The following is a 25,666-nucleotide window of genomic DNA, read 5'->3' on the forward strand; positions in this document are numbered from 1 at the left end:
TGTATATATTTGTATGACGCCCAGATCTGATCTGAAACCCCCATTTGTTCAGAGAGAGCACTGAAGAGCCAGGTTAACAATTATGTTAAACCAGTGATTGTTATCATACAGAGAAAACATGGGTAAAAGTTGCAGTTACATTTTAATAATGATTCAGACAATTAACAAAAACTAAATGTTATTGTACTACTCAAGCTTTTTTCAGTTATTGTAATTCTTGCCATAGTTTTGCTAGAGGAAATACATCAAAGATGTTTGAAATGGCCAACTATTACTATTGATCCCTTATGAACAAAAATTATACAAATTATCAAAACTCATGGTAGAAAACATGTAAAAAAAAACAAACTGTGGCATTGAACATTTATAAATGGAATTGAAACATATACACATTTTCATTACATCAGGGCTGCCCAACCCTCATCCTGGAGATCTACTGTTTTGTAGGTTCAGTCCAACCCTAATTTAGCACATTGATTCAGCTAATCAAGGTCTTGTTGAGCAGCTACTTAGTCGAATCAGGTGTGTTAAATTAGGGTTGGACTGAAAACCTACAGGACAGTAGATCCCCAGGAAGAGGGTTGGGCAGCCCTGCACTACATAGAACACCCATTGACTGGAACTGGTCTCAGCACAGCAGACTTTCATGGATCCTCTTGACAATCTTGGTCAAGTAGTTCTTGGCTGGTGTGACTGATGATACAATGTCTTCCACCTGGTCTTTTCTGTATATATATATATATATATATATTAAAAAAAAAAGTATTATAGTGTTAGTTGTTAAAGGTGCAATGTTGCAACAATGTACCAGTAAAACTAGAAACAAAACGCGTGAGAAGACAAATATGAAGTCTTACGTCGCATTTCCAATGTGATTTTGGAAGTTTTGCACATGAAAGAGACCGAAGGGGTAGGCGGAGGTGACGGCTACTGTCATCTCAAACTTGCTAAACGACTTGAGACTGGAGAATAGGATTCGAACTCTGAAATAAAGTAAACAATAATGAGTTTTGCATTCAGAAAACTGTTAAATGGAACTACATCTATAAAATTCCCTAGAAAGGACAGTCCCATTTAAGTCAACATTCTCTGGTGGTCTGATGGGGGATCTGTCCAGTCTAGGAGTTGTATTTCTATGGTGTGTGATCTTACTGTGTCCCCACACAGCTGATGTCCAGGATGTCCAGCCTCAGAGCGCCCCACTTCTTCATCAGGTGGATCTCTTCTCCCAGGAGGCGACAGCGGCTTACCACCAGACCCACATCATGCAGCAGCTGGAGAGCGAGAATCAGATATTAAAAGCCAAAACGGAACCTCTGTGGACATGCAATGCAATACAAACCCCTTTTCTGGACTTCACGGCATGTGGATCATCCCTTTTAACCAAGCCTCACACGTACCATGGGAATGTATCGACTGGTGGGGTACTTCTTGAACCAAGTGGTTTCACTGCCTATGTACTGGCATAGCAGATTGTGTACAAGCCGAGAGTAGCACTGTGACTTTTCATCTGTAAGAAAGAAAAGGTGAGTTGGCAAGGCTTCTGTGTGTGGCGAGAACCAAGAAAACATTCTACATTAGTGTCCGAGCTTAATTTCTCCCACCATCCATTTGGCGTTTAAATGTGATGTCCATGATGTTACGCTCAGTCTGTTCACAGACCTCTCCTAAATAAAAGAGCAAAGCATTAGAAAAACATTGACATTTGTCTTAAAGCAACCCTTTGGAGAAAAAAAAAAAAACGCAGAGCAAAACTACTATAAACATACTAGCACTTTTGGTGCAAGGAAAGTTATACCATGAAGGAATGTATAGCACTACATCATACCGTTAGGTTTCTCAAACTGCACCTCCAACAGCAAGGACTCGTAGAGAAAGCTGTAGACTGTCTTCATGTCATCTTTCTGCACAAACTTCCATTCATTCACTCTGAAACCAAAAGAGGCCAAAAGTGTCATTCAAAGTTGAATGGAATAGTAGGTGTATAAGCAGGGAGGAAAATGAGACACGGACCTATCCAGCATGGCAATATGTTTCTCAAGTTCCAGAGTTTCCTTTCGGAGTCTGTCCACTTTATCCACAGAGTTTATCTTCTGTAGTTTCAATTCACACATTTGCCTGTGGAGAAAAACAAATGGTTTCCATTTCTCGGCACATCCAGTGGAAGGCAGTAAAGTAATACAAATTAAAGTCTCAATAGAGACCGTAGCTCTGGCGACAGCAAAGAAAAATCAAATTTATTTGCACTAAATTATGATTCAAGCCATGTAGACTTACCTTTCACTTTTAGCAATTGCTTTGTTGACCTTCTCCAACCCTGATAGAACATAATTCAACATTAACATGTCAAATACCAAGCACACCATTGATTAATAATGAAACATTTCATTTAAAAGATTGTGGCATCATGTTACCTTGCTGCCTTGCTTTCAAGGTCGTCTCACAGTCCTCTACCCCGGTGCCCTCCACAGCTGCAAGTTCTGTGGCAGACAGAAGAAAGAATAAGCATGACAAAACCTGAAATTCAAAATCAATTACCACCACTAATACCTCAAACAGGATGACAAGCATGCATTGTGCAATGCAATGATATTAAGTCCCTTGGTTCAAATTGAATTACAGTAGAGAATATGAAAGGCTCAAAAGGAGATGAACTCAAATCCAGTATACCATCTTCCAAGTCATGTAGACATTCATCAAGGTCTTTCAGACACTGATCGGTCTTCTCAATATTTCCTCTCAAGTTATGTTGTGCCTCCTGTGAAGATGTAATGGGACATCAATGAAACAGTTCATTTTTTTTTACCCCCAATTTTTGTGGTATCCAATTGTTAGTAGTTACTATCTTGTCTCATCGCTACAACTCCCGTACGGGCTCGGGAGACGAAGGTCGAAAGTCATGCATCCTCCGATACACAACCCAACCAGGCCACACTGCTTCTTAACACAGTGCGCATCCAACCCGGAAGCCAGCCGCACCAATGCGTCGGAGGAAACACCATGCACCTGGCGACCTTGGTTTGCGTGCACTGCGCCCGGCCCGCCACAGGAGTCGCTGGTGCGCGTTGAGACAAGGATATCCCTACCGTCCAAGCCCTCCCTAACCCGGATGATGCTAAGCCAATTGTGCATCAACCACGGACCTCCCGGATCGCGACAGAGCTTGGGCGCGAACCCAGAGTCTCTGGTGGCACAGCTGACTCTGCAGTGCAGTGCCCTTAACCACTGCGCCACCCCGGAGGCCAATGAAACAGTTTATTAGCCGAGTTTTAAGTTATTTTATTTTTCAGTCAAAGGTTACGAGCAACAAAGCGAAGGGATTTTTGTTTTCATCAGGGGTCTTACCCGAGTTGTGTGCACAAGGTCAGAGTACAAAACTGCTTTCATTTCATGAGATCGCACTTTGCTTCTCTTTCTGAAGAATGTCCTCCTCTCTTTCAACTTTGAACCAACAAGCAGCAACTGGGGAAAATAAGCCACAACATCAAGAGGGGTGGTCCAAAAGGATCAAACTGACTAGTAATAGCAAGAGGGAAATTAATAAATAACCAATGAAAATTAAAGACAAAGTTAAATACCTCTTCATCTGAAAAGCCCTTCACCGCCTCCCAAAGTGTTCCATTAACACTTTGCAGAAGACTGTCTTGGTCTCTCAGACGTGCTTTCAACCTGAAATCAGAAAGTACACCAAAGGGATGAACATACATGGCTTGTTCTTTACTAAGCAGGTTACAGATTTGAGCAGTGTTTTTTTTATATATATATATATATTTTTAAACTTCATCTTAAGGTAAATAAAATGCTATGTAAAGCGTCACAATGACATGCATAATTAAACATACCGCTCCACCATTTCTGTGAGTATCTGGCAGTCTCTCTCATACACCCTCTGTTTGGGATGGTTGATATGTTTCTCGATTAACAAGTCCTCTGTTTTGCGATCGAGATCCGACACAATCTAAGGAGATAAATCTGTATTTAGCACCTATGTTTATTGTGAGCGTCAGTCAGTAAGTATTATTCCTTGTAATAATTCCTCAAAAGTTATTAGTATTTTTTGTGTGTGTCAAAATTCAATTCTAAAGACAAAGGTTTAAGATTTACTCTCGCAGGCAGAATACTCTGTCGAGGTTTATGGATGACAAAGTCAATGCTGAAGAGTTTCAGGAACTCAGCCACTGTAATGCTGCCATCTTGGAGTTTCTGAAATTAAATGTGGAAGAGCAATGAAAACACAGTATATCGGAAGTGGTAACAGGAATAGTCAATATAGAAGGGAGTTGTTGACATACCTTCCGTACATCAGATGTGTAGTCCCCGGTGTTGTCAAGCAGTGACTCGAATTGGCTTTGTCTGTAAACTGCAAAATGGCATCAAGTTAGTATTGCCTACCTAACCTAGACGATGTACTTTAAAAGGGATCAAGACAGACAAGGCGATGATGCATGTTTGAATGAGACAGTCGAAATGAGCAGTAAAAGCGCCTCAAAACTCACTTGACGACTCAAATGTGCCCTCACATCGGAGGTTGGAGTTGCTGCTGGAGCCATCAGCTGCAGCTCCTGTACAGTTACTGTCCCACTGAACTACCTGTGTGTGGGGGATCTGTCAAGATAAAATGTAAAAAAATTACAAGTATTAACTCGTATTGAATACATTTAACAAAATAAATGTGAACTGATTAAATGATAAACAGTATTTACCATTTCTGTGATGTTTTCTGTTGATGGCTTATTCCTCTTTACCTCATCCATGGAGTCATCATGGCCCTCTTCTGGTAGGGGCCTCTTCTGACATTGGGTAACAGTTAGGACCGGCTCTTTAAAGACCTCATGCTCCACAACATCCTTGACCACCTTGCCTAAGAAAAGATTTCCTTTGTCGTCGACCCTCTGAGGTGACTTGGTGTCCATAGTTTCTGATAAGTCCTCTTCACTGCTAATGTCTGGAAGCACTTCATCATCAATGTTCTCCATCGAGGTGTTGCTCCTCAGTTCATGAGTGCCACCCAAGCTATTCTTCTTCAGAAGTTTCCCAAAATCTGTCACGTTATTGGACTGGTTTGATTCAGAGGGTTTGGCTATTTGTGGGAGTTTGGGCAGGAAACCACCAAATGACAGTCGTGATGCAAGGCATTTACTTTTCAAGTTTAAAGGAGCAGTCATATTAGTTTTGTCATTGTGAATAATATGGTCTTCCAAGTTGACACTTGTTGGTCTCTCAGTCATTAATCCCATGGTTTTAGACCCATAGTCTACAGTTGAGAAGGATTCTGTCTCTACACTGTGTTGGTCAGAGGTCCTCATCAGGTGAGATAAAGGTGCAGTGCAGCTACCCATCACTTCTGTGGATTCATTTATCATGCGGCTCATATGATTAAGTTTCAACTGCAGATCTGCCAAACTCATTCGCCTAGTCTTTGCCTTCCTCAAAGGTATATTATCTTCTGTTGAGACTGAAGAGGCAATGGGAGAGCTTTCTGGATTGTTAGGAATAAAGGAGTCTTCATCTTTCAGATCAGGATCATTTCGGTCTGCCAATCCCTTTAGGTCAAAGTGTTCTGTAAGGTTTGTGGGGATTTCTCTAGGGTGACCCTCCGGCAGACACAAGGAAATTGCATTTGTGGTGGATGAAGGGCCCTTCACATTGGTAGGTGCATGTTGTTCAATTTGCGTTGTGACAGCCTTGGTCATCTCCATTTCATGATCCTCAGAAAACATTTCAGTTTCATCTCTGGCCATTTTATTCTCCTCCAGGTTAGAGGGTACAGCTACAGGATTATTTCTGCAACGTGTCGCTTCTGCTACTCGTTTCACTTCCATATAATTTGCCTGACTAATTGACACATTCCCTAATGGTGGATTTGCTTTAGGGGAAAACATCATGTTAATAACTTTGGATTCAATTGCAACAGTCTGGCTCCTTGTCAGTTCCATTTCATCAGAGTCAGAAGATGTAGGTGCCTTTTTACTGCAGAGGCTTTCAACACCTAACTGAAACGTAATCTCACCATGTGCACTCTGCTCTGCCGGAGGAACCATCTGCAGGGTCTTACTCACACTGGATAAATGTTGCCTTCCCATGAAAAGGTCACGATTCCCCATCTTGATGTTTTCAGACTCAATTACAGCGGTCTGACTTCTCGTCATATCCATGTCATCTGAATCTGATGCCCAACGTTGATCAGGGTTGTGATCCACTTTCACGAAATGATTGCCCTTTGCTCCGGTGAAATTTGTCATTGAGATTGTGGACATCCTAGCTAAGGTCTCACCCCCATGGGCAGAATGTGACACATTTGTTAATATCTGTGCAGTGAGAGCTTGAGTCATCTCCATACAATTGTTGTCCTCCCCAATAAGAGTTTTATTTGAATCCAAAAAGCTGACAAATCTTCCTCTACCACCTTGGAGTGAAGGAGTTACACCACCAAAACCTCTGGTGTCAATCACCCCAGTTTGGCTCCTTGTGATTTCCATGTCATCTGTACTAAGCTCTGTTCTAATCAGGCTCTTCTCAAATGTTTCCTTTTGGTGGTTTGACATGGGGAACAATCTGCCAGTGGTCTCCTCTGTCACGTTCAGACCATTTCTGTGATCTATAGACACAGTGAGAGATTTGGTCATGTCCATACCACAGTCATCCTCTGACATATGACTGGGTCTGTTGGAAGCTGACATGAAGGATATACTTTTCCTTGTGTTTTGCATGCGATTGACCGCATTGAGGCTTTTGGTGTCGATGGCAACAGTTTGACTTTTAGTTATTTCCATGTCATCAGGATCCGATATGGCTACAGAAAAACCTTTAACCTGATCCAGCGGCCTCTTCACACTGTTAGCATCGTCTGAGAAATTGCCATATTCCATAGATGGTGGCACATAGGATAGACCACGTTTGACCTGGGTCTTCGGTTTGCTAAGTGAAGGCTTTTCCATCAAACAATATTTGGAATCAATTACAGCAGTTAGGCTTTTTGTGATTTCCATGTCATCAGGATCAGAGGATGCAGGCTCCCATACTTTATTACTTCTCTGTCCTGAAGTCATCTCCATGCTAGTACTCAGATCAGAGTGAAAGGACATCTCTGTTGTGGGTAACAAGTTCTGTAGTGGCTTATTAATTGCTATATGGCTGTTTGACACAATATTTCCAGTGAGGGCCTCAGTCAGATCCATACCATTGCCATCTTCTGAAAAAAACACACCTCTGTGAGAGGCTGGCATAAAAGACAAACTTTTCCTTGTATTCCCTAGTAAGGGAATTTCCGTTAGGGCTACACTTTTGGAATCAATGGCAACTGTTTGACATCTTGTCATCTCCATGTCATCTGAGTATGGATAAGAGGTGCTATGAAAGGTCTGTTGATTTTGCTGAACGGAGGGGATTCTGTTTTCTGGGGGAAACATCCAGGGTGATGATTCACCTTTCTTGGTCGGAGCACACACATTCTCCTGGAGAGGTACATTGAGAGCTGAAGTTATTTCCATGCCATGGTCATCACCTGAGAAGATCTGGGATTTATTGGGATCTGATGTGAAGACCACACTTTTCCTTTCTATTTTCTGAGAGGGATTTGGCCCAAACATCCAAATGGCTTTGGAGTCAATGGCAACAGTTTGGCTCCTGGTCAACTCCATTTCATCTGGATCAGTAGAGACAGTTACCTGGCTGAAAGGGCTTCCCCTAAGCCGTTGCTCTTCAGAGCTTACAGTTTGCACACACTGAAAAACTCCTTTGCCATCTATCAAAGTGGTATGGCTTTTTGTCAGATCCATATGATCTTGTTCAGTTTGCATCGTAGATGTATTCATGAACTGAGGCCCTTGCCTTTGAGGGATAATTGAGCCCACTGTAGAGTCTCCCCCCGTTGCTGACAAAGGTGGGAGCTGATTCTCTTTATCAACTCCTGACCTGCGGGCATTGAGCGCAGCAAGGAAACGTCTGTTGTTCGTTTTTTCTGGAGGGGATGCAGCTCTGTGGAATGCCACTGTAGTTGAAGATTTGGGAGCTATTGGATTACACATGGGGCCACTTGACTTCGTTATACTGGCAAGGAAATGTTCAAACTCTGGATCTATACCTCTGGCTAAGGAGGAAGGGTTTTTAAAGGGGGCATAATTCTCTGTTGAGTCCTGAAAACACCCAGTTTTACCTTTCTCCATTGAAAAAGTAAAATCCATGTTTCCACAGGTAGGTGTAGTCAAATTGATTTCATTAGGCAGAACTGATGATTCTGAATCATTAGCGATGAGTATTGTGTGACTGTGAGTCATATCCATAAATGCTGTGTCCTCTCCTGTGAACATCATTGTTTTCTCCCCATAATCATCCTGGTTGAACATTACATTTTCCTATTAGGAGAAACAATGACTTTAGTGTCTCATGAATAGCTAAGTACACAGCAACAACAATTAACACAGGTAAGAAGCGCACTGGTATGGTCAATGAAAGAATTGTCAATGTACCTTGGTTTTTGGCAATAGTTAAAATACTATTCATATTATATTTTATTGTTATGAATTTCTATGTACCTATATAAAACATGGGAAGAATGTAGCTACGCCAATTGAAAGTCTAATTTAAAGAGTCACATTTCTCAGTGATAGCTTACCTTATTTCTTTGTTGTGAAACATGGAGGGGAGCATTCAACAAGGTTTCCATGCCTACATTTACAAATGAAGGTGCATAACAGTTAAAGGCATCTTGGTGGTCACTGAGTGATTTATACAGTACCTACTGAGAATGCAAAAAAAATCAACTTAATAACTAGATTTTAGGCATACCTGTGATTGGTTGAGAACCATCAATGGAACCCGTATGAATGCTTATGTTTTCTGCCGCTGTTAAATCAAATTGCATTTCAGTTGTAAATACGTTACATGAAAAAACATGGACATTTTTTGAAAGGTTGGATAAATTGAAAGTAAAACAAACCCAACTGCCCGAGTTAATATTGTCACATTTTCACTGTTTAGCAATTGCAAAACCAGTCACGTAAAACAATTCAGCCAATGTGAAACAAACATTTGCATGAGCCTCCTCACTTAAATACACAGTATTGTGAAGCATCATATGCTGCTCTACATTGAGAAGAAAACAAGAAATGTCTCAAGCATACAGTAGGCTTACTTACTAGTTGTGAGGTTTTTTAGAGGACTCCGGACAGGGGAGCCATTCTTCACATCTCTGATAATGAAAAGGTAATAACATTGTTGTATAAGAGTTTCTTATTTTCGTGGCATTGTAGTTTAAATTCCAAATGTGGCACAGCGAAAACGTTTTACTTTGAAAACAGTAGAACATCATTGGAAGTGGCAAAACTGACTCTTCTGGAGATCCTCTTCTCTACTGGCTTGACCACCTCCACCTTGTGAAGACAATAATGCATTGAGTAAAATGACAGAGACATTCACAATTTCTCCAACTGCTATCTATTTAGTCTTTACCCGACTCTCCTCGAGCTCTGGGCCAGTGAATTTGATAGATGTCCGTGGAACTTTCAGGATCTAATTAGATACAATATTAATTCAGAGACGTGCTGTTAAAATGGTTGACAAAACATTCTCAAACTAAATAGTTGTATGAGCAACTGTTGTACTAACCGAAGAAATACGCCGTTTGGAGGATCCAACATGATCACTGTTGCAATTTAGAAAACAAACCCAAGCAGTTAACGTACTTAGTAATATTAACGCTATACTTGAAATACACGAGACACGTAACAATAATTACATTTGTCTTATTTCACACATGTAAAAGTGTGTATTATTAAACGTGTGAATTAGAATATAATTTTACATGTTGCATATCCCACCCCCCTGAGACCCCTTCGGAAAGTGAGGTCATGGCCAGGGATAACTTCACGGCTTAATAAAATTGGAAAGTTAGTGAACTACAATTGGGCTATCAACAAACATATCACTCACTCCGTCCTTGATGCAGCATCAGGCGGCTCCATCTTCGCCGACAGTTATGAAATAAATACATTGACATAAACACGTTAACTGGCTAGCTAGCAATCGTCGTTCACATTGATAACGGAGTGCTCGATGTGTGAAAGAAAAATACACAAATCTACTTAACTAGCCACGTTTGCTAATACACTGAATGACAATTAAAATACTTAGCTAGCGAACTAGCTGGTTAGCTAGCTAACGTTAGCAAGAAGCGTTAACGTTGTGTCACAAGTCAAGCGCTAATGTTAGCTAGTTAACTTAGCCATCTAGTCTCCTTGAACACATTAATGTTAAAACATTGCAAAGATAATACGTTGTTAATTTGCCACAAATCTACTGTACCGTGTAGCTACTAGTTGTTCAAGTACAATTTTAAGATGCCAGCTATTAAGCGTCAAAAGCTGTTGTTGGTTTTGAATTTAACCGCCCTCTCTTGAGCATGCGCAGTCAGATAACCTTCTTATTTACGCTATGTGGGTTGTGTGGAAATAAACGTTATACTGCCACCCCTGGACGTCAATAAATATTCCGCCACTTTTACATCGAACGCTGGAAATAAGTATGAACGTGTAAACACCCTGGACTCCACTTGTTATTTTAGCCCTACCAAAACAACTCATATCGGCAGGGCCAGGACCTGTTTTTTTATTCCGTTATTCCATTGATACTGTTTCCAGTTTATGTGTAAAAGAAACACAAAGGCAACAATAAAAATGTTGATAATAAAGGGTATTCTGTTCATTTGTTTCATCCAAAAAATCTAGTTGGAAGGGATCAAATCTGAACAACTGACAGGCAGAATCCAGGTGGTGAGGGTCTGCAACTTCACCTATGCCATGCTAATTCTCAACACCGCTGAAGAAATTCGGCATGGGACCTCGGTTCCTCAAGAAGTTCTACAGCTGCACAGTCGAGAGCATCTTGACCGGCTGCATCCCTGCCTGGTACAACAATGATGAGACAATCTATAGGGAGGAGAACAGAGACCTGGCAGTGTGGTGCCAGAACAACAACCTCTTCCTCAACGTCAATAAGACAAAGGAGCTGATCGTGGACTAAAGGGAACGAAAGGCCAAGCACCCTCACATTCACATTGATGGGGCTGTAGTGGAGCGGTTCAAGAGCTTCAAGTTCCTCTGTGTCCACATCACTAAGAATCTATCATGGTCAAAACTCAACAACACAGTGGTGAAGAGGGCATGACAATGGCTCTTCCCCCTCAGGAAGCTGGAAAGATTTGGCATGGGCCATCAGATACTCAAAACGTTCTACAGCTGCACTATCGAAAGCATCTTGACTGTCTGCCTCACCGCTTGGTATGGCAACTGCACCGAACACAACTGGAAGGCTCTACAGAGTGATGGTGCGAGCGGCCCAATACATCCCTGGGGGCGAGCTCCCTGCCCCTCCAGTCACCCGAGCCACAGACTGTTCACTCTGCTACCCTTTGGCAAGCTGTATCAGAGCATTGGGTCTCGGACCACCAGGCTCCGAGACAGCTTCTACCACCAGGCCATCAGAATGCTATACAGCTAACTCTGGCTGTCGCCCTGCACAGACCTGCACCTCAGAGATGATTTGCACTAACTACCCACACATCCAACCCTTTACACACACATTTACACAAAAACACATGCACACACCCATAAACTCACACAAACCCATAAACTCACACACACAAGCACGCACTCAGAACTCTCTCACACACAGTCAACAGTGCTGTTACATTATATGTAATTTACTCTACTCCATGATCAAGCCACCACCCACTCTATATTTGTAAATACCGTGTAAATACAGTCCACAATTACTACTCCTACTACCTCTTCTATTACTTGTTATTTTTCACTTGACTCTTGTATCGTTAATATTGATATTGATTAATGAACTGCACGGCTAGCACATACTCATTTTTCTGCACCTTATATGTGTGGAATACAATTTGATTTTTAAAGGAGGATACTTTTTATCTGAGAAGCAAGATTATTTTACTGTAAAATATTTTGGTAAGGTAAAAAAAAGAATAACTTTAACACAATTTTCAAATATATATATATATATATATATTATATATTATATATATTATTATTATTATTTTTTTAATTTTTTTTAAATCTTTGGGCTCTTTTCAAAAAGTGAGTTTCTGTGGTTTTGTCATTGAGTACAGTACACGGTAAGGAAGCGTTGTTTTATTGCTAATTGGATACGTCGGAATAATTATCCATTAAGTATTGTTTTATTCTGTGGGTGTGGAGGTGTAAATGAGAGTTAGCTATCTTACTACTTCTCCTTGTTGCTGATGATAGTTAACGTTAGCAGACTAAACTCCACGGTGAAGGAAGCGTGTCGTTAGCTCGCTAGCTAGCTGTCAAGATACTCTAAGAATTGAGCCACTAACGTTAGCAAGCGTATTAACTAGTCATGTAGCAGCTAGATAACATAGACCTAATGTTAGGGCTATCAATATATGACGTTAATGTTACTGAACAAAAATAAACGCAACATGTAAAGTGTTAGTTTCATGAGCTGACAAAAGATCCCCAAAATGCACAAAAGTTTATTTCTCTCAAATTTGGTGTACAGATGTTACTGAGAGTTTCTCCTTTGCGAAGATAATCCATCCACCTGGCAGGTGTGGCATATCAAGAAGCTGATGAAACAGCTTGATCGCGGTGCAGCGGTCTAAGGCACTGTATTAAAGTGTTGCGCCGTCACTACAGCCCTGTGGTTCGATCCCAGGCTGTGTCACAACCGGCCGTGACCTGGAGTCCCATAGGGTGGCGCACATAGGGGAGGGTTTGACCTGGTGGGCTTTACTTGGCTCGTTGCGCTCTAGCGGCTCCTAGTGGCGGACTTCGGTTGTCAGTTGAACAGCGTTTACACTGACACATTGGTGCAGCTGGTTTCTGGGTGAAGCGAGCAGATGTTAAGAAGCGTGGCTTCGAGGGTCATGTTTCGGAGGATGTATGACTCGACCGTCACCTCTTCCAAGCCTTTGGGGAGTTGCAGCAATGAGACAAGATCGTAATCATGAAATTAGGGAGAAAAATTGGGTAAAAATAACCAACAAAACAGCATGATCATTACACAGGTGCACCTTGTGCTGTGGACAATAAAAGGTAACTTTAAAATGTACAGTTCTGTCACACAACACATTGTCAGGATTTTAAGGGAGCGTGCAATTGGCATGCTGACTGCAGGAATGTCCACCAGAGCTGTTGCCAGATTATTGAATGTTAATTTCTCTACCATAAGCAGCCTCCAATGTTGTTTCAGTCGTTTTCAGTACGTCCAACCGGCCTCACAACCGCAGACCACATGTATGGCATCGTGTGGGCGAACAGTTTCCCATGGAGGCGGTGGGGTTATGGTATATGCAGGCATAAGTTACAGAGAACAAAAACAATTGCATTTTATCGATAGCAATTTGAATGTACAGAGATACCTTGGCGTGATCCTGAGGCCCATTGACCGCTGCCATCACCTCATGCCATTCATCTGCCACCATCACCTCGTTCAGCATGATAATGCATGGTCACAAGTATCTGTACCCAATTCCTGGAAGCTGAAAATGTCCCATTTCTTCAATGGCCTGCATACACCAGACATGTTACCCGCTGAGTATGCTCGTGATGCTCTGGATTGACGTGTATAACAGCATGTTCCAGTTCCCGCCAATATCCAGCAACTTCGCACAGCCATTGAAGAGGAGTGGGACAACATTCCACAGGCCACAACCAACAGCCTGATCAACTCTATGCGAAGGAGATGTGTCGCACTGCAGGAGGCAAATGGTGGTCACACCAGATACTGACTGATTTTTAAGGTATCTGTGGTCAACAGATGCATATGTATATTCCCAGTCATGTGAAATGCATAGATTAGGGCCTAATGAATTTATTTCCTTATATGAACTGTAACCTTATAACCTTATACTGCCCAAACAGATCCACAGATGATGCAATCTCTATTGCACTACACACTGCCCTTTCCCACCTGGACAAAAGGAACACCTATGTGAGAATGCTATTCATTGACCACAGCTCAGCGTTTAACACCATAGAACCCTCAAAGCTCACCACTAAGCTAAGGAACCTGGGACTAAACACCTCCCTCTGCAACTGAATCTTGACAGGCCGCCCCCAGGTGGTGAGGGTAGGTAGCAACACATTTGCCACGCTGATCCTCAACACTGGAGCTCCCCAGGGGTGCGTGCTCTGTCCCCTCCTGTACTCCCTGTTCACCCACGACTGCATGGCCAGGCACGACTCCAACACCATCATTAAGTTTGCTAACGACACAACAGTGATCAACGACGAGACAGCCTATAGGGAGGAGGTCAGAGACCTGGCCGGGTGGTACCAGAATAACAGTCTATCCCTCAACATAACCAAGACTAAAGGAGATGATTGTGGACTACAGGAAAAGGAGCACCGAGCATGTCCCCATTCTCATCGATGGGGCTGTAGTGGAGCAGGTTGAGAGCTTCAAATTCCTTGGTGTCCACATCAACAACAAACTAGAATGGTCCAAACACACCAAGACAGTCGTGAAGAGGGCACGACAAAGCCTATTCCCCCTCAGGAAACTAAAAAGATTTGGCATGGGTCCTGAGATCCTCAAAAGGTTCTACAGCTGCAACATCTTGACTAGAGCATCCTAGACAGAGGTTGACCGATTGATCATCCCGTATGGCCGATTAATTAGGGCCGATTTCAAGTTTTCATACCAATCGGAAAACAGTATTTTTGGACACCAATTTACATTATTTAAATTTTATTTAAATTTGTATTTTATTTATACCTTTTTATTTAACTAGGCAAGTCAGTTAAGAACACATTCTTATTTTCAATGACTGCCTAGGAACTGTGGGTTAACTGCCTTGTTCAGGAAAAGAACGACAGATTTTCACCTTGTCAGCTCAAGGGGTTTCAATCTTGCAACCGCACAGTTAACTAGTCCAACGCTCTAACCATTGCACTCCACGAGTAGCCTGCCTGTTACGCGAATGCAGTAGAAGCCAAGGTAAATTGCTAGCTAGCATTAAACCTATTTTATAAAAATCAATCAATCATAATCACTAGTTATAACTACTAATCCAGTTTAGCAGGCAATATTAACCAGGTGAAATTGTGTCGTTTCTCTTGCGTTCATTGCACGCAGAGTCAGGGTATATGCAACAGTTTGGGCTGCCTGTCTCATTGCGAACTAATTTGCCAGAATTTTACGTAATTATGACATACATTGAAGGTTGTGCAATGTAACAAGAATATTTAGACTTAGGGATGCCACCCGTTAGATAAAATACCGAACGGTTCCGTATTTCACTGAAATAATAAACGTTTTGTTTTTGAAATGATAGTTTCCGGATTCGATCATATTAATGACCAAAGGCTCATATTTCTGTGTTATTATGTTATAATTAAATCTGATTTGATAGAGCAGTCTGACTGAGCAGCAGCAGGCCCGTATTCATTCAAACAGCACTTTCGTGCGTTTTGCCAGCAGCTCTTCGCAAGCACAGCGATTGTCTTCATTTGATATTTCTTCTATTTCAGGTGTGTGACCTGATGGCAGTGCTGCAGAAATCAAGAGCGCTGCCAATAAATACGAATTCAAAGCGACATCCATACCGTCAGACTTCAGTTTAGTTCCAAAAACAGCTATTTCTAAGCCTCACAAAGAGAACGTACCAAGGAAACTTTCATTTAACAAAGGGGAGATAACTGGCTATCAAAGTGTTTGGGCATTTTAAGACCCACTAGCTTTCTCTTTTTTTCCAGAAATAATTTTGTAGCCAAAATGCATAAAGGGTAAGATTTCTCTTTAACCTTTTTTAAATTTGGGAGAAATACATTTGCTCATAAAAACTGCTCATAGTATTCTGTCTTTTGATAGAGCTTCCACCAGACATGGACAGCAGCAGTCAGAACTGAAGGGTCTGAATCAACTTTTAGTGGGAGCCAATGAGGAACTGCAGAAAAACAATTTAGAATCACAGGTAAGTTTGTTAAAGGGATGATTCTCTACTTTCCAAACGTATATGTGAGCATAACTGCACTAGGTTTTCTCTATGGGCTGTTGAATGGAACGTCTCGAGAAGAGTGCGATGTTATCTCTTCTGTTCAGGGCTATCTTGTGCACTCATTGTCTCTCTTTTCATTTCATTTTGCAGCTAAAAGTCGCCCAGCTGGAACAACAATACAGTGACCTCCAAGGAACCAATGCCGACATCAAGAAACATCTGAAGGACTGCCATGCGCTTCTAGTCGCTGGAAATATTGATCCAGGTAATCATTACATCCTGACAAGATGTTACGTTTGTAGCCAGCCATTAAAATAGAACTGGTTTCTATTTGAGACGGTTTACGATATGCAAGTCGTTTAGCTAGCATGCTGTTGCTAGATAATAGTCCTGGGAGATAAACATTGGGTTGTTATTTTACCTGAGATGCATATGGTACTTTTTAGTTGTTGTAGAATTTGGACCCATACAAAATCGTGTGTTCTCTACTCTGACAATTAATCCAAAGATTAAAGGGGACACCTAATTAGTTTTATGACTTTATTTCTCAGTTTTGGGAGAGAGAATTAGAGAATCTGCACCGCAAAATGAGGATCAACAACGCGTGGTGGTGGTAAGGACTTTCACTTGTTTTTTCATCAATATCATTGAACAGTCTGTCATTACTTAGGAGGCTTTCACACCAGATTTGTTTGGTACATTTTTTTTTCCAACTTTGGTGCATTTACCCCCTTAGTTCAGTTCGTTTGGACTGTTGTGAATCTATCCGCACTCTGGAGGGCACTAAACAACGCACCGGGGTTCGCTAACAGGGTGCTCCGATTCAATTCGTAGAGTGGGGCTGTTCGCTGCAGGTGAGAATGCAGTTCGGACCAAACACAGGAAAATAACCAGTCATGCAGTATTGTTGGCTGTGAGCATTTGATGAAATGCTTGCAGCATCATAACTTGATATCTCTGAAACATTATTTTTAGTAGCAGCGCATTTGAGTGCATTCGATGCAGGTTAGAGGAGACTGGGGGGGCTGTACCAGCTATATAGGCTACTGAATATATCCTATTCACATTGCGGTTAGAGTGGCTATTGCATTTTTTCCCCCCATATGAAAGTAATTTGAAGATTGGGACGCACAAGTGAGCTTCATGATAATCATAGATGGATTTAAGGTGAGCGTTTTTGTCCAATAAACAAATTACTTGCATGGACACTTGGCATTGTGAAACCAACCAGACCAAATGGGGGAAAAAATACAATGTATCAAATAATCAAACTCTGATTCGAACTATAGCACAAATCTGTGTGAAAATGCCTTTAGACTCAAATGTTACAGAGGACCTTGTTTGCAGGAACCTGGCTTTGTAATTGTATGTAGCGATTTATTTTTATGGTTGTAGACCTCATTTTAAAAAATCTCCTATGATGCAGAATATATCCCGGGATCTGTTAAGTGAACTGTGGACATTTGGTGACATGGCAACAGAACAAAGTGCACAACTAACAGTAAGTTCATTATCTTTGACATAAGCATAATTAATCCTGTGTGTATTCCCGATGGGCAAGTGCCTTTGAGAGCTTAAGACATTAAGCTCTCAAAGGCACTTGCCCATCGGGAACCTCTGGTATGTCTGTTCAAGCTAGAGCTTGAGGAAATGGTCATTGTTTGTTAATTTCCAGGAAGTTCAAAAGTCCATGAAGGATCTCTTGGAGGCTCGGGAGCATCTCGTGCAGGAGAGGGATAATTTCTCCTTGGAAGTTGAAGAAACGGAGAAGGCTCTTGAGGAGGCAGAGCAACTTTTATTGGAGTAGATACTGTATGTGTGTGCTTGCTTTTAATGTAAATGTAATTATAAAACCTTTAGTATAATTCACCTAACTCAATTTAAATTGTTAATACTTGCAAAAATAGTTGTTTTTCACTCAGTCTTATTTGATTTTTCAGGAAGACTCCAAATTTAAAAGCGGTTGGACTGCCAGTGTTATTTTAGCTTGGGTACCAGGGTCGTCACTAGTTGCCACAGTCATAAACCCCCACATACAGGATTAATAAAATTTCTCTTAACATCTGATTTGAAACCTAATCGCACTGCTAACATTGTCTATCACTATCTTTAAAAAAAAAAATGAATTTTGACTGGAAACCTGGTACCAGTCTCTTTAGCTAATCCGTTCTTCCCTGTATTCTCTCTGGCGAATGAGGATGATCTGTAGGTTACATGTGTGCACTGCAGAGGCCCATTGGAGATTTGACAACAATAGAACGTTGAGATTTTTTTATTTTTTTTACCTGTGCCTTGATGTTCATAACACTCCACCAACCTGCTCTTGCGCAGTGGAACCCTGAACGATATGTGACCACTTGGTTACCGTGACACCATTCTGCCGAGGACACCCAAACCAGTGGCCACCGTAAAGCCTAAGAGCCTCACCGTCTCTGGAAGTTGCGGTAGCCCTGCTTGGAATCTTTAGCCTATATTGACTATTGGTTGAGACGCAGGGCCAGTTAGGGTAGGCTATGTCAGGATGATTTAATTGGAAATGTTAATTGGGACAAGTTGGAAGAAATAATACATTTAGGTTATAGTTTGAGATGCATGAATACACCACACCAAAAGCTTGATTTTTATGGCTGTTTTAAAATGAATTCTCTGCAATTCTGACTTATGTTCACAACTTGGTCAATTGATTTGATTAAATCTAAGCAAATCAATTAAATGAATTGATAGTTCAGCCCTCTGTTTTCTTTTATTCTGTGACGGGTATATTGCAACCATATGTTCAAGCTAATCAAATCAGTTTATTTAGCGCTGCCCTTTTTGAACAACTAAGGGCACTCCTCATTTAAAATATCTCATTAAGATCTGTGTCCTATGACTAATAGTCCTACTCATCACTTATTATTACAAATAGATGATCACTTCTCACTATGGTGCTTGTTTAGTAAAGTTAGATCAAAGCTGAATCAATGTCTTGTAAGGTCACACAACGATTAGTTAGTATTTTATATAACAACTGAATAGCATAGCAGGCCTAAAACCCCAAAACATCTCATTTCGAATGAAATGTTAGGATGGTTAGCTGAAGCTGAATAATAAAATTATATATATATATATCATGCGCCAAAACTGAGCCACAATGCAGTATATATTGTATGCTTTGATTGAAACAATATACAAGAAAGGCAAATATTTAACGTCATCTGCTGTAACTCGCGAGACAGTAGTTCAAGAAGATGGAAATGCATAGGCTATTCCCATGAAATGTATTGAAATCAATCAAATGATAGGCATGCAGATGCAGTTTCACCGGTAAAACGTGAATAATTATCATTCGCGATTGCCAGTGATCATGGCCTATATTGAAATTAGGTATGCCTAATTTGGTGTTTGAGGGTATTGAAAATATAAAATTTCCTTGAGACGATATGTGTGAACATAGGCAAACGATACAATTGGAGGATGTGTTTTATGCATATTTTATATCTCCAACCCTGTTCCTGGAGAGCTATCAGGATGGTACAGGATGTACATTTCATGCTAACCCTAATCTAGCGCAGTTGATTCTAATAATTAGCTGGTTTATAAAATGAAATGGGTTAGTTACAACGGGTTGGAGTGAAAACCCATAGGACGGTCTTTCGGTACAAATTTTGATTGAGGAAAAAATGGCATTTACATTTTCTGTGCTCCCTCATCTAAAAAATCAAATCAAATATATTTATATAGCCCTTCGTACATCAGCTGATATCTCAAAGTGCTGTACAGCAACCCAGCCTAAAACCCCAAACAGCAAGCAATGCAGGTGTAGAAGCACGGTGGCTAGGAAAAACTCCCTAGAAAGGCCAAAACCTAGGAAGAAACCTAGAGATGAACCAGGCTATGAGGGGTGGCCAGTCCTCTTCTGGCTGGGCCGGGTGGAGATTATAACAGAACATGGCCAAGGTGTTCAAATGTTCATAAATGACTGGCATGGTCAAATAAATAAAAAATGTGCACCACACCATCCCAAGTAAGATCTGTGTTAGGTCTGTAACCGGTGGCTGGCTTCATCCATCTGGGCAGAAGCCAAAATGCAACTGCATCACACTTAAAAATTAGTGGTTCAACAACGGTTCTTCTAAGATCCTTATAGTTCTCCGAAGAACCTTAAGATACTTGGCACTGAAAACTGCCCCCAAATGGTTCTTCCGAGAACCCAATAGTAGGTGGGGTTCATCAAGGAACCACCTTAGTTGGTGGGGGTTCTTGCAGGAACCTAACTGCCCAACTAAAACATTTGGATTTGAAAGGACAGCAGGTGAAGGCACTTAAGATCTCAATTTAAGGTAAGGTTTGTCCCTTGTATGATCTAAATTGATATTGTTTTATGATGATACCATCTGTTTTTATATGCAAATCTTTGACTAAAATTAGACAATTCCATGGATATCAATCAATAGAGGTAAGATGTATGCTATAAGAATATGTTGAAGGCTAGCTATATTGGGTGCAGATGACTGAACTGCTGTTTTTATATGCAAATCTTTGACTTTGACAATTCTGCAATAGAGGTAAGATGGTATAAAGACAAGCAGATGACTGAACTGCTCACGTTTGTCTGCAGGTATAAAGACAAGGCGTACCAAGGTATGTTATGTAGATAAAATTTACCATCCTCCCTTAACTCTCCCATGAATATCCCATAGGCCTCTACATTATGGACAAGGTATGTGTATGAACCATTATCAAAACTTTTCATTCACATTTACCACAAAAACCAAGGTATGAATACGGTCGTGTGCATGTTTTTGTTAATCGTCTATATAAATACTGTTTTGGGGATTCACAGATGTCACCCTCCCGACACCTCTGAATAAGACAGGAAACCTACTTGGTCACCATCCACTGCAAAATAATTCTGTCTATGGATACAGAAAGCATCAACATGCTAGAGGATATACCCATTGGACTTGGGGCTCTGCTGGGAGTTTACCTCATATTTTGATATTTTTATTCTGCTTTGCAACTAAAATCATAAACACTGACAACTAAAATATTATGTGTATTATTATTACTACTAACAATACTAAAAAGTATAGGGGGTAGTTAAAATATACCCTGAAAGGTTCTTCAAGGATCCATAAAAAGGGGTTCTGTGAAGAACCCTTTAAAGGGTTCTTTGTTAATCTTATAGGGGTTCCCCCACAGTTTAAATTTGAAGAACCCCTAAAGGATACTCCAGGAAGCTTTTTATTTTTTAGAGTGTAAGGTTTGTCCCTTGTATGATCTATATTATTGTTTTATGATACCATCTATTTTACGTGTGCAAATCCTTCTAAAACAGAAAATGGACACAATTCAGTGGATCTCAATCCACAAAGAAATTAGAAAATGTAAGCTATAATAATATGTTGAAGGCTCGCTATATTGGGTGTAGATGACTGAGCTACTCACTTTTGTCTGTCTGCAGTTAAACAGAGGAGGAGGCATACAAAGGTATGTCTATTGGTATGTTATGCAGATCACATTTAGCATTCTTCTCCCTTACCTCTTCAGTGAATATCCTGTAGGCCTCCACATTATGGACACGGTATGTGTATGACAAGTGTTTTTTCCATTCACATTTACCACAAAAATCAAGGTATGAATACTGTTGTGTGCATGTTTGCATGTTTTGTTAATAATCTGTATAATTAAATTTTTTGGGATTCATTCTGGCTATGGGTAAGAAGAACATCAATACGCCAGAGGATATATCCAATGGACTTGGGGCTCTGCTGGGAGTTTACATATTTAAATTCTGCTTTGACACTAAAAGCATATACACTGGGAACTAAAATAATGTTATTGTTATGTATTTCACTACAAGGTTATTTGAGGATCCATTAAATGGGGTTCTTTGAAGATCTTATAGGGGTTCCCTCAGTTTCAATCCCCTATATTTTACATCATGAACCTTTTCCTTTTAGAATGCATAGACAACTAATCTGTACCCCCTGCAGACTTTGTGCCACTAATTTGATCGGCCGCTGACCACATGTCATAGCCTACACTTGGTATAGTCTACACTGTAATAAATTAAACTGGACTGGATGATTTTACCAGCATTGCAATCCAATGCATGCATGATTTATGCAATAAACAGATGTATTGCGGCAATGAAAAACATTTTGGGGCTGTGCTACAGAAGGCTATATTGGTCCGCCAATACAGGACTAGTAAAAGGCCCACTGCACTACTTTTTTATGTATGTATGTATGTATGTATGTATGTATGTATGTATGTATGTGGGAACACTAAAATAACACATCCTAGATCTGAATGGAATATTCTTATTAAATACTTTTTTCTTTACATAGTTGAATGTGTTGACAACAAAATCACACAAAAATTATCAATGGAAATCAAATATATCAACCCATGGAGGTCTGGATTTGGAGTCACAAAACCACACTACAGGCTGATCCAACTTTGATGTAATGTCCTTAAAACAAGTCAAAATGAGGCTCAGTAGTGTGTGTGGCCTCCACGTGCCTGTATGACCTCCCTACAACACCTGGGCATGCTCCTGATGAGGTGGCGGATGGTCTCCTGAGGGATCTCCTCCCAGACCTGGACTAAAGCATCCGCCAACTCCTGGACAGTCTGTGGTGCAACGTGGCGTTGGTGGATGGAGCGAGACATGATGTCCCAGATGTGCTCAAATGGATTCAGGTCTGGGGAACGGGCGGGCCAGTCCATAGCATCAATGCCTTCCTCTTGCAGGAACTGCTGACACACTCTATCCACATGAGGTCTAGCATTGTCTTGCATTAGGAGGAACCCAGGGCCAACCACACCAGCATATGGTCTCACAAGGGGTCTGAGGATCTCATCTCGGTACCTAATGGCAATCAGGCTACCTCTGGCAAGCACATGGAGGGCTGTGCGGCCCCCCAAAGAAATGCCACCCCACACCATGACTGACCCAAACCGGTCATGCTGGAGGATGTTGCAGGCAGCAGAACGTTCTCCACGGCATCTCCAGACTGTCACGTCTGTCACATGTGCTCAGTGTGAACCTGCTTTCATCTGTGAAGAGCACAGGGCGCCAGTCGCAAATTTGCCAGTCTTGGTGTTCTCTGGCAAATGCCAAACGTCCTGCACGGTGTTGGGCTGTAAGCACAACCCACACCTGTGGACGTCGGACCCTCATACCACCCTCATGGAGTCTGTTTCTGACCGTTTGAGCAGACACATGCACATTTGTGGCCTGCTGGAGGTCATTTTGCAGGGCTCTGGCAGTGCTCCTTGCACAAAGGCAGAGGTAGCGGTCCTGCTGCTGGATTGTTGCCCTCCTACGGCCTCCTTCACGTCTCCTGATGTACTGGGCTGTCTCCTGGTAGCGCCTCCATGCTCTGAACACTACGCTGACAGACACAGCAAACCTTCTTGCCACATCTCGCATTGATGTGCCATCCTGGATGAGCTGTACTACCTGGGCCACTTGTGTGGGTTGTAGACTCCGTCTCATGCTACCACTAGAGTGAAAGCACCGCCAGCATTCAAAGTGACCAAAACATCAGCCAGGAAGCATAGGAACTGAGAAGTGGTCTGTGGTCCCCACCTGCAGAACCACTCCTTTACTGGGCGTGTCTTGCTAATTGCCTATAATTTCCACCTGTTGTCTATTCCATTTGCACAACAGCATGTGAAATGTATTGTCAATCAGTGTTGCTTCTTAAGTGGACAGTTTGATTTCACAGAAGTGTGATTGACTTGGAGTTACATTGTGTTGTTTAAGTGTTCCCTTTATTTTTTGAGCAGTGTATATATATATATATATATATATATATATATATATATATATATATAGTACCAGTCAAAAGTTTGGACACACCTACTCATTAATGGGTTTATTTTTTAAAACTAATTTCTACATTGTACAATAATAGTGAAGACATCAAAACTATGAAATGACACATGGAATCATGTACTGTAGTAACCAAAAAAGTGTTAAACAAATCAAAGTATATTTTTATGGAGATTCTTCAAACCAGCTTCATGAGGTAGTCACCTGGAATGCATTTCAATTAACAGGTGTGCCTTGTTAAAAGTTAATTTGTGGATTTTTTTCCCCTTAATGCGTTTGAGCCAATCAGTTGTGTTGTGACAAGGTTAGGGGTGGGTATACAGAAAATAGCCCTATTTGTTAAAAGACCAAGTCCATATTAGGCAAGAACAGCTCAAATAAGCAAAGAGAAACAGCAGTCCCATCATTACTTTAAGACATGTAGGTCAGTCAATCTGGAAAATTTCAAGAACATTGAAAGTTTCAAGTGCAGTAACAAAAACCGCTCTGATGTAACGGGCTCTCATGAGGATCGTAATAGGAAAGGAAGACGCAAAGTTACCTCTGCTGCAGAGGATAAGTTCATGAGAGTTAACCACATCTCAGATTGCAGCCCAAATAAATGCTTCACAGACACATCTCAACATCAACTGTTCTGAAGAGACTGCATGAATCAGGCCTTTATGGTCGAATTGCTGCAAAGAAACCACTACTAAAGGACACCAATAAGAAGAGTCTTGCTTGGTTCAAGAAACGCGCGCAATGGACATTAGACCGGTGGAAATCTGTCCTTTGATGAGTCTAAATTTGAGATTTTTGGTTTCAACCTCCATGTCTTTGTGAGTAGGTGAACGGATGATCTCCGCATGTGTGGTTCCCACCATGAAGCATGGAGGAGGAGGTGTGTGGATGCTTTGCTGGTGACACTGTGATTTATTTCAAATTCAAGGCACACTTAACCAGAATGGCTACCACAGCATTCTGCAGTGATACACCATCTCATCTGCTTTGCGTTTAGTGGGACTATCATTTGTTTTTTAACAGGACAATGACCCCAAAACACACCTTCAGTCTGTGTAAGGAGAGTGATGGAGTGCTGCATCAGATGACCTGGCCTCCATAATCACCTGACCTCAATCCAATTGAGATGGTTTGGGATAATTTGGACCTCAGATTCAAGGAAAAGCAGCCAACAAGTGCTCAGCATATATGGGAATTCCTTCAAGACTGTTGGAAAAGCATTCCAGGTGAAGCTGGTTGAAAGAATGCCAAGAGTGTGCAAAGCTGTCAAAGGCAACAGGTGGCTACTTTGAAGAATCTCAAAAACAAATCAAAATATATTTTCTATTACTTTTTTGGTTACTACATGATTCCATGATGTGTTATTCATAGTTTGTCTTCACTGTTATTCTACAAAGTAGAAAATAGTACAAATAAAGAAAACCCCTTAAATGAGTAGGTGTGTCCAAACTTTTGACTGGTACTGTATCTAATTTTTGTTCATTTATTTTTTTCATATTGATTTTTTAGGGGGTGCTGCAGCACCTTTATTTCTTGTGGCTATGCCTAGCTTACTTTCTAAATTCTCAAAGTGAATACATACTGCAATTCCAAACACATCTTAGTTTTGATTTTACATTTCAAAATACAACAACTTGCCTTGCTAAATGTTTGTTTTTTACTTTGCTGTTCTATTTGAGGGTCCATGTGTCATTGGAAAATACTAACTTTATTTCTAGCAATGAGCAATGGCGGAATTGTGCCTTCAAAAAGACGCCATTGCTATTTAACTCTATTGAACGTTGAGATTGCCGAAAGGCCAGTCTCTTTGGCAATGACAAGGAGTCTAACGTTAGCTGAAGAGACATGGTACA

At 41.1% G+C, this 25,666-nt stretch overlaps 1 protein-coding gene across 2 annotated transcripts; it reads right to left on the reverse strand.

The window, feature by feature from the left end:
* Nucleotides 1-123: 123 nt before the first annotated feature.
* On the reverse strand, nt 124-10,384 carry knl1 (kinetochore scaffold 1). 2 transcript variants are annotated; one of them, XM_064925113.1, is made up of 25 exons: nt 10,303-10,384; nt 9,931-9,962; nt 9,607-9,643; nt 9,451-9,510; nt 9,289-9,371; nt 9,138-9,190; nt 8,788-8,844; nt 8,615-8,667; nt 4,704-8,354; nt 4,497-4,605; nt 4,293-4,360; nt 4,105-4,203; nt 3,843-3,958; nt 3,579-3,669; nt 3,346-3,462; nt 2,671-2,758; nt 2,415-2,480; nt 2,278-2,317; nt 2,014-2,118; nt 1,829-1,929; nt 1,605-1,667; nt 1,401-1,510; nt 1,153-1,274; nt 858-983; nt 124-725 (listed from the first exon to the last, which is right to left on the reverse strand). In XM_064925113.1, the coding sequence occupies exons 2-25, from the start codon at nt 9,960-9,962 to the stop codon at nt 629-631; spliced, it is 5,544 nt and encodes a 1,847-aa protein (XP_064781185.1). In that variant the 5' UTR covers nt 10,303-10,384; the 3' UTR covers nt 124-628. The 2 variants fall into 2 exon arrangements, with proteins under 2 accessions (XP_064781185.1, XP_064781186.1); XM_064925114.1 differs by having other exon boundaries at nt 9,931-9,976.
* Nucleotides 10,385-25,666: the final 15,282 nt, after the last annotated feature.

The sequence above is a fragment of the Oncorhynchus masou genome, chromosome 19 (genome assembly GCF_036934945.1).
Source record: "Oncorhynchus masou masou isolate Uvic2021 chromosome 19, UVic_Omas_1.1, whole genome shotgun sequence".
Lineage (NCBI taxonomy): Eukaryota > Metazoa > Chordata > Actinopteri > Salmoniformes > Salmonidae > Oncorhynchus > Oncorhynchus masou.